The sequence below is a fragment of the Danio rerio genome, chromosome 6 (genome assembly GCF_052040795.2).
Source record: "Danio rerio strain M-AB ecotype USA chromosome 6, GRCz13ab, whole genome shotgun sequence".
NCBI classification, from domain to species: domain Eukaryota; kingdom Metazoa; phylum Chordata; class Actinopteri; order Cypriniformes; family Danionidae; genus Danio; species Danio rerio.
In genome coordinates, this window is record NC_141026.1 from 11,412,029 (window position 1) to 11,424,597 (window position 12,569).

General features: G+C 42.0%; 1 protein-coding gene and 1 long non-coding RNA gene across 16 annotated transcripts in view; one reads left to right on the plus strand and one right to left on the minus strand.

The window, feature by feature from the left end:
* The window catches only part of LOC147843375 (uncharacterized), a 704,457-nt gene extending 695,022 nt beyond the window's left edge, over positions 1-9,435 (minus strand). The window contains exon 1 of the long non-coding RNA XR_015493371.1: positions 9,356-9,435. This is a non-coding gene — a long non-coding RNA (uncharacterized LOC147843375). The remainder of the gene's footprint in view (positions 1-9,355) is intronic.
* Positions 1-12,569, plus strand: part of kcnh7a (potassium channel, voltage gated eag related subfamily H, member 7a) — a 160,326-nt gene that overhangs the window by 87,322 nt on the left and 60,435 nt on the right. For all 15 annotated transcript variants that reach the window (XR_015493232.1, XR_015493227.1, XR_015493228.1 and 12 more), the window contains one exon: positions 11,420-11,881. Coding sequence is in view for 9 of the 15 variants with exons in the window: in XM_087256719.1 (XP_087112845.1) it covers positions 11,420-11,881 (462 nt within the window). In the remaining 6 variants the exon portion in view is untranslated. The remainder of the gene's footprint in view (positions 1-11,419; positions 11,882-12,569) is intronic.

A 12,569-nucleotide genomic window follows, 5' to 3' on the forward strand; every position in this document is an offset into this window, starting at 1 on the left:
GCATGCCCAAATACAAAGACCATTTCCATTTGTTTTAAGCTAATTAAAAGCGTCAATAGGTTCCGCAGAGAAGGAAATCTGTTTCTTTTAATAAGACAGAAAATTAGCTGTCAAACTGAAGGAACTGTAAGAGACAGCCGTGTGTACTGTACTGTTGCTTAGTGACTTCAACAATGCAGTCTGCCGAGAGATAAGATGCAGGTTGCGACTAAGCTGGAAAGTCTGAAAAGTTATCTTAAAACAAAAGACCACAACAACACAAGTAGAGTGACTCAGTCTTGTACTCGATAGATGATGAAGCAAACCAGCGGATTACAGCAGCCAATCGTCTTGTGTAATTAATTGGCTTAAACCAGTTGTTATTTTCCTTTGAAGAGCTGGTTTGAGTTCATTAGCCAAAGAGATGACGGCATCTCAGCTCATCCTAAAATCCTTAACCGAATCAATGTCAGTGTAATTGTGTATCGTTATATTGCATAAAAAATAAAAAACCTCCTTGAGGACGACATTTCACCCACACACAATGGTTTGGTGACATCTGCTGTCTGCCTGAAAAGATATGGCTAGTATAATTGTTTGTTGTGCCTGTGCCAAAGGGACTTTTTAAGATTTTTTTAAACTGCTTTTGACCTCTTTTTAATTATGTGGCAATTTAGTGATTAAATATACTGAATTTAATATGCAAAAATAAAGTCTTTTTTCCAATTAGAACAATGTTTCTGAACAAAAAGAAAAGAGCTGCCAATACCACATACAGTGTATTATTTAATAAAGTTAGGACGCCCTATTAAATTCAACCCAGGCTCATCATTGATACATAATCCTGTCTAAATTTCTGAAGATTGCGGAAAACGTCCCAGGAGCTGTGTTTTTGCAGTTTTTTTTCAGCGAATCCATCAGAGGCTGCTGTGTATGCTTTTTCAGATCTCAGATTTCTCTCGCGAGTGCCATTCACGTCTGCTGTATTTGCGTAATTCAACCAGAGGCCGCTGTCAACTGACTGACTGATCGAGCGACTGATCCCCCTCACCCCCTCCCATTTTTAAAACCAACCGATAGTGTTTTCAAAAGCACCGACTGACCCTATCACCCCTTTCTATTAAACCCAACCGACAGTGTTTTCAAAAGCAATCCAGAAAAAGAAATGCCCTCGCCTGATTATTAGATCCTACCACGTTCTCACCTTGTTATTTACTTGTTTTTTATTTTGCATTTTGTTTGTTTTACCTGCTTTCTGTGACCGTTCTTTGCCAGACTTGAAACGTGGTTAACTCCTGTCTGTGTCTCGAGTCCACCGACATACGTGGTGAGCTACTGGGCAAACTGGTAACAGTGGAAATGTTGTCCACAAGGAGCAAAGAGGTCAGCTGGTAGTGCGAAAAGAAACAGAAGCCGTCAGTGGTGTCATATCAACCTGTAGCATTTGTTTTAAAGACAAAATAAGGCCATACGTAGCTCTGGCTACATAATTTGCGCTCTCCAAAATTGTATACAGGGGTTCATTTTCACAATGAGCCTGTGTTGTTTGAATTTCATAGTTTTTCAAATGAGGAAATACAATAAAAATCTATGGTCCATGGCTGGACTTAAAATTTGGAAGGTAAAACCTCAGATGAAGAACATCAGATCATCTCACACACTGTCATAGTTTATTTAAGAATAATAAATCCAAGATAAAAAAGCCTAAGTACTATACTAAATCCTTACTAAATCCTATAAATAGATTCTTTTAGCAGTAATTATTTAAGCAATTTTCTGTATGTATTATCAGTTTGGGCGAGGCAGTGGCGCAGTAGGTAGTGCTGTCGCTTCATAGCAAGAAGGTCGCTGGGTCGCTGGTTCGAACCTCGGTTCAGTTGGTGTTTCTATGTGGAGTTTGCATGTTCTCCCTGCCTTCGCGTGGGTTTCCTCCGGGTGCTCCGGTTTCCCCCACAGTCAAAAGACAAGCGGTACAGGTGAATTGGGCAGGCTAAATTGTCTGTAGTGTATGAGTGTGTGTGTGAATGTGTGTGTGGATGCTTCCCAGAAATGGGTTGCGGCTGGAAGGGCATCCGCTGCGTAAAAACTTGCTGGATAAGTTGGCGGTTCATTCCGCTGTGGTGACCCCGGATTAATAAAGGGACTAAGCCGACAAGAAAATTAATGAATGAATGAATGAATTGTCAGTTTGTCAGATCATTATGGAGGAGTTGTGGATTTTTTTTTTTTTTTTTTGCACAGCTTTCAATGAGATCTGTATTTTGACTGGACTATTCCAACACCTTGAGTTTGTTTTGTTTTGTTTTCAGCTGTTCTTTTGTAGATTTGCTGGGATCATTGTCTTGTTGCAGGACCCAATTTTGGCTGATTGGATGCAGGACCCAAATTTGGATTGAAATTGTGTTCACTCACACCTGAAGACTCCAGACCTGCTCAAACTGCTTCTGAGGATCAGTTCAGCCATTTGATGAGCAGTGCCTGACCTATCTTATGCTACAGTATATTTTGTTTTTCATCTTATGTATATTTTCCAAATTTTTAGACTTGCCAAAGATCAGATAGGATGGCGCGCTGGCGCAGTGGTTAACACTGTCGCCTCACAGCAAGAAGGTCGCTGGTTCGAGCTTCAGCTGTGTCAGTTGGCATTTCTGTGTGGAGTTTGCATGTTTTCCCTGTGTTCGCGTAGGTTTCCTCCAGGTGCTCTGGTTTCCCCCACAGTCCAAAGACATATAGGTGAATTGGGTAAACTAAATTGTCTAGTGTATGTGTGTGAATGAGAGTGTATGGGTGTTTCCCAGTGATGGGTTGCAGCTGGAAGGGCATCCGCTGCGTAAAACATATGCTGGATAAGTTGGCGGTTCATTCCGCTGTGATGACCCCTGATTATTAAAGGGACTAAGCCGAAAAGAAAATGAATGTATGAAAGATCAGTCCTGATATGGAGAAAAATGACTTTTTCCTAAGACTACTTACATGACTAAATGACTAAACAGGTCAATAAAAAAGACATTAATGTTGATTGAGTTTTAATATTATTTTAGACACAATATTTTATGTTTTTTTATTGTTTTCTATTTATTTTTTTATGGTTATTCCAAACATAGAAGGTGCAATATGGTCTTTGAGCCAATGATTCAGTGATCCACTTTGAGCAAATCATTTGAATGAACGATTCAATGAATCGCTCATGAAAACAGGGACTTGCTGCCACCTGAATTCATTTTTAAAGTCACGTTTGTTTATATAATTGACTGCACTAACTTGCTGGGCCAGGATTTTTTGTGCGAAGTGTGCATGTTCTGCAAGTGTTCTCCTGGGTTTCCTCTGGGTGCTTTGGATTCCCCACAGTGTAAAGATGAACTGGACAAAGTCAATTGGCCATAGTGTGTGAATGGCAGTGTGGATTGCAGGAGTTGCTGTACTCTCAGGGCTGGCTTGCGGCATGAAGGGCATCCGCTGAAGTAATTGGCAGATCATTCCGGTTTGTGCGACTTCTGATAAAAGAAGGGAACAAACTGAAGGAAAGTGTGTGAGATATGTTGTCCCAGCACACAATAGACTGTAGCATGTGCAGAACATTAATATTACATTTATCTTAAAATGTAATTACATTTTGCATTTTATATATATATATTTATAGGTGGCACGGTGGCGCAGTGGTTTGCACCGTCGCCTCACAACAAGAAGGTTGCTGACTTGAGCATTGGCTGGGCTAGTTGGCATTTCTTTGTGGGGTTTGCATGTTCTCCACGCGTTTGCGTTTTTCTCCAGTTTCCCCCACAGTCCAAAGGCATGTGCTGTAAGTGAATTGAATAAACTAAATTGGACGTTGTGTATGTGTGTGAATGAGTGTGCATGGGTGTTTCCCAGTGTTGGGGTTTTAAACAGGATGAAGATAACCATTCATATTTTTCCTTCATTTAACACTTCCCTTCGGCAATAACAGAAAAGACTTGGATTCATCCCGGAACACAAATTAAGTGCAATTTACCTTGATCTTTAGATTATAAACATTTTTACCCCCTCCCAACTCCCATCCCCCCACCCCCTCACAGTCCAAAGACATGTGGTAAATTGGGTAGGCTAAATTGGCCGTAGTGTATGACTGTGAATGAGTGTGTATGGATGTTTTCCAGAGATGGGTTGTTGCTGGAGGGGCATCCACTGCATAAAATATGTGCTGGATAAGTTTGTGGTTTACTCCACTGTGGCGACCCTGGATTAATAAAGGGACTACGCCGAAAAGAAAATGAATGAACAATCAACGTGAAAAATACAAAATATTACATACACATTGCTGAATTACAGTCATTTTTCTTTAAAACAAACTCAAAAATCTGTCACGTTAATGCTTTGATTGTTTAAAAGACTGCTGACACTGTGTGAAATGTCAACAACACAAATACAACAGAAACAGATGTCATATGCTTTCCTATAGGACCCCAGTAATATAAAGCATTCAGCAGTTCTCTTGCACCCAGTAGAGGTATTGCCCAATAATACAATATTTGATCAAGCTGGTCTCACTGGTCCATAAATAATTTACAGCTATTTTCTCTGTGGCGGATATGAAAGTCAGGTAATGAAACCACGTAGAGTCCCGGGCCGCCTGGACCTCCAGAGGAGAAAGAGAGAAGGGGGAGAGGAATTGTTTGATCCACGTCTCTCCGCATCTTTTGTCTGAATTTCACTGATGCTGATGTCCCAGTTTTCCCTCCATCAGAGACATTTCTGCTTGTTTAACATTCAGGCGGTTCTTGTTAAAGATTCACGGATGCGGGTTTCGCCGCAGAGGCCCATCAGTTTAACCTTGTGTGATGCCTGCTGTCGTGCTGCGATTTGCACTGAACGTAAATTCTGTTGCAATGTTTTTTTTTAGCTCTTCTTGTGTTAGAAATGATCCTGTGTTTTATTCTACGTTCTCCTTATTCCCTTAGTGCAACACAAGCGGTGACCCTCACTGGCACCCTTTCTACTGTAGACTGAGAGCTGTAAATCAGTTGGGGATTAACGGATACTTAAATAGACTTTTGTTCATTGTGTTGTGCCACTAGGGTTTTAGATTTTAGACACAAGGGTTGCAAAAGAAAAAACAAAAGACCCCCGTTATGCTGTTTGAAACGCTCCACATTTGATTTTGTTAATTTTAATACTTTCACTTTGGATATACTTTGCAGTGTCACCTGTTTTTAGAAATGTCTGATATGGTTTGTTTAAAGAGGTGGTCCACTACGATATCAAATTTTAAACTTTACTTGATGTGTAATCAGGGCCGGTGCGTCCATAGAGGCGACCTAGGTGGCAAATAGAGAGCTCGACGTGCCCGACACTACCCTCACCTCTCGTGCACTCAGTTTTATCTGCGTCTAGGGCGGCGTCCGCAACACTACCCTCACCACCCGCGCCCTTAGTTATATCTGCGTCTAGGGCAGCAAAATAGAGAGGGCGGCGTCCGCGACACAACCCTCATCACCCGCGCCCAGTTATATCCACGTCTAGGGCGGCAAAACAGAGAGAGCGGTGTCCGCGACAGCTCCCTCGCCCCTAACACCCCCCCTTCACTTTAGGGTTGTGGCGTGACCGGTTACGCGTATTCACCACACCCATACACCCCGTGCAGCAAAGGGGCATGGCCAGAGAAAGAAAGCTAAAATGCTGTCCAAGCACTGCTATTTCCACAGAGCTGCTTCTGTTTCTGTATTTGGGCTTCCAAAGGACTCAACACGAAGAGAGAAGTGCTTACAGTTTAATTTTAATTATGTTCCAGAGAATTATAAAAATATATATATAGCTAGCATTTGACAAAGGACAGCTTCCAGAATCACTCCCATTTCAGTGCTGGATTTGGCTCCTCACATCTTGTGAGTGTTTTTATTTGTTAAAATTTATCTACCACTTGCCCAGTTTCTAGCGTTAATGGTATGTTGTAGCGAGGACTTAAACAAGAATGTAAACCATGGCAATTGCTGTTTGGCACTGCTAACAATTTAGCCACAAATTTATATTTATTAGTCAAACCGCTGTGAACAATCTTCAGCAGCGATGCAGTGTCTCTCTTTGCGGACGGTTTCAGTGTCTCTTTATGCAGCCGCTTTCTGTACATTCTACATCTCAAATAACACACTCGCCAAAGATATGTGAGCGTTCATAATACTACTAAACCTTTTTTATTTTGAATTTATGTCAAAGACAAGTGTCAGATTTTATTTTAGAGAGCAGGCGTGAGGTTCAGCTGTGTGCTCTTCATTTTCTGTCTGATTCAGCTACTGTTTCCACAGCGCAAAAGGGCGTCCTTGTAGGGGTGTGACACGATCTGCGAATCACAGCACATTATGTTAGCTGACCAATCAGAGCCCCTTGAGAGTGGGCCTTTCGGAGGAACTAGGAAATTCCATGTTAGCTGAGTAGCTGTATAAAATCAAAGTAAGATATATGAAAAATGTTGCGGATGCCGCCCTCTCTATTCTGCCGCCCTAAATGCGTATATAACTGAGGGTGCGGGTGGTGAGGGTAGTTTCGGGGACGCCGCCCTAGACGTGGATATAACCGAGGGCGGGGGTGGTGAGGGTAGTGTCGGGGATGCCGCCCTCTCTATTCTGCCGCCCTAGACGCGGATATAATTGAGGGCGCAGGTGGTGAGGGTAGTGTCGCTGACGCCGCCCTCTCTATTCTGCCGCCCTAGACGCGGATATAACTGAGGGCGCGGGTGGTAAGGGTAAGGTTGCAGACGCCGCCCTCTCTATTCTGCTGCCCTAAACGCGGATATTACCGAGGGCGTGGGTGGTGAGGGTAGTGATGCGGACGCCGCCCTCTCTATTCTGCTGCCCTAGACGCGGCTATAACCGAGGGCGCGGGTGGTGAGGGTAGTGTCGGGGACGCCGCCCTCTCTATTCTGCCGCCCTAGACATGGATATAACTGAGGGTGCGGGTGGTGAGGGTAGTGTCGCGGACGCCGCGCTCTTTATTCTGCCGCCCTAGGTGCGGATATAACCGAGGGCGCGGGTGGTGAGGGTAGTGTCGTGGACACCGCCCTCTCTATTCTGTAGCCCTAAAAGTGGATATAACTGGGGGCGCGGGTGGTGAGGGTAGTGTCGAGGATGTCGCCCTCTCTATTCTGCCGCCCTAGACGTGGATTTAACTGAGGGCGCGGGTGGTGAGGGTAGTGTCACAGACCGCCTAGGTCGCCTCTATGGACGCGCCAGCCCTGCCTGCCCCCTTCAAGACACCCCTTTTCTTATTTGCTTTTCATTTGATGCACTTGAGTTCAACCACTCTCACTGGCAGAGCTGTGATCAAACAAAGCGCTATTGACTACACTGTCCTACTCTCTCTTCATGTTTCGGTTGTGGTTACATCAAACATTGAATAAAAATGCATATTTCAAAGCACTTCACGGGACCTTTTGGTGCAATTAAAGTACAAACGGAAATACAAAGTCTGAACAAATAGATTTTCCTTACCAACAAATATTAATCCAAGCGAAACAAGCAGACACCCAATAAAAAAGCCGATACTTTTACACTGTAACGGCATCACCAATGACTATCATTGATGAACACGTAAAAGACAGATGTAAATTTCAATTTCTGCCAATTTCAGCTCTGAGATGAACATGATGGTTTTAAATGACTGAATAACAGCTGCAGGTGCAAAATATGCATCGCAAAATATAGTTTGTGATCATATGTCTGTTTTATTCTGTTGATATGTGATCCAAATATTCCTAGCTTGAAACAGGTGGAAATATGAGTGGTTTGTGGTGTGTTTCTATGGAGATCCCAGTGTATCTGCCATTATGGCCTATTGTTTTTTGCCCACCAGGTTTCCACATAGGTCACGTGACTGAAAACTATCAATAGCGCATGTTGGAGGGTTTTTCATGCCGTCTACACAGTGAGACAATCTTTACTATAGTGTTGATTTTATTTTAACAGTTTGAGCACAAATCTTCATGTGTTGGAAGTGCATGCAAAGTGGGTTTGCTTTTGTGTTGTCTTTTTTTACAACACGAATCAAACTCTTCCAGCTCTTAGATTCAACTACAGTGTTTAGGGATCAGAGTAGACATTGTTCACCAGATGGCAGTTTAGACCATAGGCTGGTGTTATGCAAATGTGCTAGAAACCTGTGTGGGTTTGTGCAAGAAGCAAGACTGGAATGACTTGTTTCAGGCTGTTCCAAATTGGTTCTCTCTTTTGGGAGGCAGCAACTTATTGCACACTTTGATCTTTAAAAATGTGCGGAACTTTTACATTTATACAAAGCTGTGTTACGACATCAGATGTAATGTCTGAAAAGGCATAGTAGGAGAGCTTAAAGGGATAGTTCACGCAAAAACTGAAAATTCTGTCATCATTTTCTCACCCTTCACTTGTTCCAAACCCGTCTTTTTGTTGAACACTAGAAGACTTTTTTCAAGAAGACTCTTTGATGGAGGCTGGACTGCACTGACTTCCATAGTATTTGTTTTTTCCTACTATAGATGTCAGTGGCTACAGGTTTTAGTTTTCTTCAAAATGGAATTAATACAGAGCAACGACGGAGAGAAAGAGAGAGAGGCAGATGAAACAGAGAGCCAGTCACGAATACTAAAGTTCAAAGTGAACTACAAGGTTTCTCAATAGTTATTTTTTAAGTTGTAAGTTGTTAAGTTGTACTGTGTTTGCTCATCTACTCAGAGCAGGTGTGACAGGATGCCCATGTTTTCAAACATGTTAATATACGCTGCTGTATAGAGATAATAGCTAAGTTACTGTACACTATGCAGCTGTGGGGATTCCAGCGACTATGAATCACATAGCTCAAAAAGTGTACTTCAAAATGCTATAAAAAATACAATGTATACCACTTAGGCCAAACCCCAATTCTACCCCTTTCCCTTCCCTTTACCTCTACCCCTTTTTTGCGCATTCCTGTGAGGGGGAAGGGGTAGATTGCCCTTCAAACAGAGATTTTTCAGGACCACATTCGAAACCAAGGGGTTAGAAAGTTTCCCAGAATACACCAGCCACAACGGCAGGATAGTTACACCCGAAAGTCAGGAGATCCACAAATTAGTATTTTTTATTATTATTACGAATTTTTACAAGAAACAAGCAAACGTTTTAATACATTCATAATCGCGTTCATGTTTTACCGTCATGCTTTAAAAAAAAAACGGTAAAATAAAAACTGCAAAACTTTGCTACTCCTGTATAGCAGTCCCACAACATACTGTCACTCGATGACACTCGAATACCCTGTCAGAAAAGTCTAGTGGCTGGAAATGAGCTTTTTACAGTGTCTGCTATAATTTTAATGTTTTTTTTTGGTGTGTTTACATTGATGAATATGGCTACTGTGTAAATGCACAGTACAGTTACGCTCTTATTGCCACCTTATATCTTTTTTTTTTATTAGAATATGCAAAAATCATACAAATACAAGAAAACATCAACAAATAACAAATACAAAGCATCGAAACAAAAACAAAACAAAAACAACAACAATATAGTCAGGTACTGGTGTGTGCGTGAGTGTGTGCGTGTGAGTGTGTGTATGCATGTAAAGGTAATTTGGTGGACAGGTCAGAGTACATACATAAGGAAGAATAACAGTCAATAAATGAAGCAAGCGTCACAGATATAGATAAAACATATAAAAAGAAACCAGTCAGAGGTAGGGAGTAACAACAATGCTTATTAATGTATGATAGTAAATATGAGAGTAAAAAGAGAGAAAGGACAACAGTAATAACTGACAACAATAATAATAAATCACAAGTGCTACACCAACTACTACTACAGAAAGTTACTTATATCGCCTTATACCTCCTTATACACCACCTTATATCGTTATGATAACATAATAATTTTGCCTTCAGTGATTTCCTGAAGATAAATACCTAAAAATAACGCAACTGGAATCACTACAGCATTCGCCATCGTCTGATCTCATATGAAGCAAGAGAACGCGATGACATATGATGACATGTGCAGGTGCTGAAGTGGTGTCCTATTTCTTAGGGGTAAATTTTGAAGCCCTTCCCCTTCACACTTGGTTTTAAGGGCCTAGGGGAAAGGGAACGGGTAGGGGTACAAAATAGAATTTGGATTGGGTCTTACTGTATATCTTGATGTGCAGTTAGATCACAGAGATTTGGAACAAATCTTTTAATCACAGTTTTTTTGCAAATCGTGTGGACATGATAATACAGTGGTCCCCAACCTTTTTATCAATGTGGAACTTTCAACGCTTGATGGGGGGCGGTGGTTTGTAGGTTGCTAGCCGACCAGCAACCGTTTTCTCAGAGGATGACAAGCTGACAAAACATTGCTGTGTTTGGGTGTTCTGTGTTTGTCTGAGATGATTAGTCTACTGAAATGTGGATATGCAATACAAGCTGAAGCTGATCGGTTAGTTCCTGTCACGTGACTTGCGGCATTCAGTCAACTGGGTGCGTCTGGAAGGTGCAATCGCGTTACACTACTCGTGTATGCTAGCCGTGCACCTCCATTAGAAATAACGAATATGTGCAAACTCTAAAAAAGATGCAATATGTGAACACCCGCCGTCATTTGCAATCTCTAGCAGTTCTTGTTGCACAGACATGCTGAATTCACCTGATTTGTTGTCAAATGGGATTTATTCCTTGGCAGTTTGCAGGTCCTTCCTTTCCAAAGCTGTCAAAAGATGTTTTACAACTCGTTGTTAAATTTGGGTGCTCAAGTGACCGAGATGTACGGAAGAGAATACAGTCATTCTTCAAAATAAAAGATTTTTCAAAATAAAAGATCGTTCAGACTCGGATAAAAAATAAAATGGAAATATTTAACAATTTCTTGTGCAGCCCGGTACCAATTGTTTCACGGACTGGTACCGGTCTGCAGCTTGGTGGACCACTATGTGTATATAATACACTTCTATTAATCAGTATCAGTTGGTGGTGAAAACCACACTGCTACATCACGGTGCGGTGGACCTCAAAATATCTGGGATTTAGATCCTAGTTTAACATCTGGAAATTTAAACAGACTTGTTGTGTTTATATCACTCCAATATGACTGTATGCACTATACCTATATACATTTCTGTCCAAACAGCTCCTAAAAGTGGCTTTTGCATGATATGTGTGCCCTTTAAACTAATTTAAGCTCAGGGCTGGCATGTGCATATATAGGCAAACTAGGCAGCCACCTACACAGTGAAAAGCGATTAGTTACTTTACTTTAAAAAGTACGTAAACTCATTGATTTAGCTTCTTTAACTATGTACCTGGTTGGTTTAGTTAATAATTATAAGGCAACTAGTTTACTCTCTTTTTTAAGTAAAGTCAACTTATCGCTTTTTACAGTGTAGGGTGGCAACACAGGGCAGCAAAATGGAGAGAGAAAACAATAAAGAATAAAACATATCCTTTCATATTGCATCCACTGAAGCATTCTCCATCTCTTCTTTGCAGAAAAAGGACGTTTCTTCCGTTTTCGTCTGCCTGCGCCACTAAGCATGCTGGGAGTGAGCAAGCAATCGCTCCCTCAGGAAGACCCGGACGAGGTAACCATCCATTCGGCTGATCAAAACGAGAAACACTCTTCCTGCTCGTCCTCTCTTTCTCTGTCCCTTTCTCCACGTGAGCTCCACCCACCCACCGGCGAGAGCTGTAGCCCCTCCTACGGAAACGACACCCGTGCTCTGATTGGCCAGAGTTATCTTGGGTCTTGCTCGCCTATCTCAGGGCCACAGGATCACTCATCTCCACGGGGCCCCTGGGAGCGTGTGGACCCTCAGGAGTCACTGGCCACTGCGTCCAGGAGAGCATCACGGGCCAGTATGTGCACATTCAGGAGAGCATCTTCTACACAAGATTTAGAAGGACTCAGCACACACACACAGAGGACATACCGCGACCGCCACGCTAGCGAAGGTATGCACACATCCAAAAGTTTTGAAGATCATATAACTCGGGGCCAGATTTACTCAATTAGCATGAGAGCGCAATGCTATAAAAGCGCAGATGGAAGTGTAATGTAGTGTGGGGGATCTACTGAGAGCACACAACACAGTCACGGCAGCTCATTCCTTTAATGGCCAATGCTATCTACCAATAGCAAACCTTCATCATGTTGCGTGATTCATTTAAATACTCTTCTCCCTTAGATGTTGAATCTGAAAGGTAAACTCCTAAAGTGTAAATGTAATATGTTCAGTTGATAAAAGAAATGGGTCCATAGGCATCTAGTTCTGCTCCCCACACCTAATGGAAATACAACCAGCCAACTTTTCAATTCAATTCAATTCAATTCAATTTATTTGTCCTCTAGGGGCAATTCAAGGCATGTGGAGAGGCACCATAAAACAATGGATGCACAGATCCCGATACTTAGATCCGATATTGGTTCAATACGCATATTTTATCTGGATCAGGTATCGGACAGCAGCTGGTACCGATCCAAATCCAATTTTGTGCATGCGCTATATTCTGTGTAATTTACAAGACAACAAAGCCATGAAGGTAGCCTATTATAAGGCACTAGAAAGTTGTCATGAAGGCCTACTATATCCCAAATGTTCTAAAGGCATTCTATAGTTTAATGTGAAGTACAGATGAATAT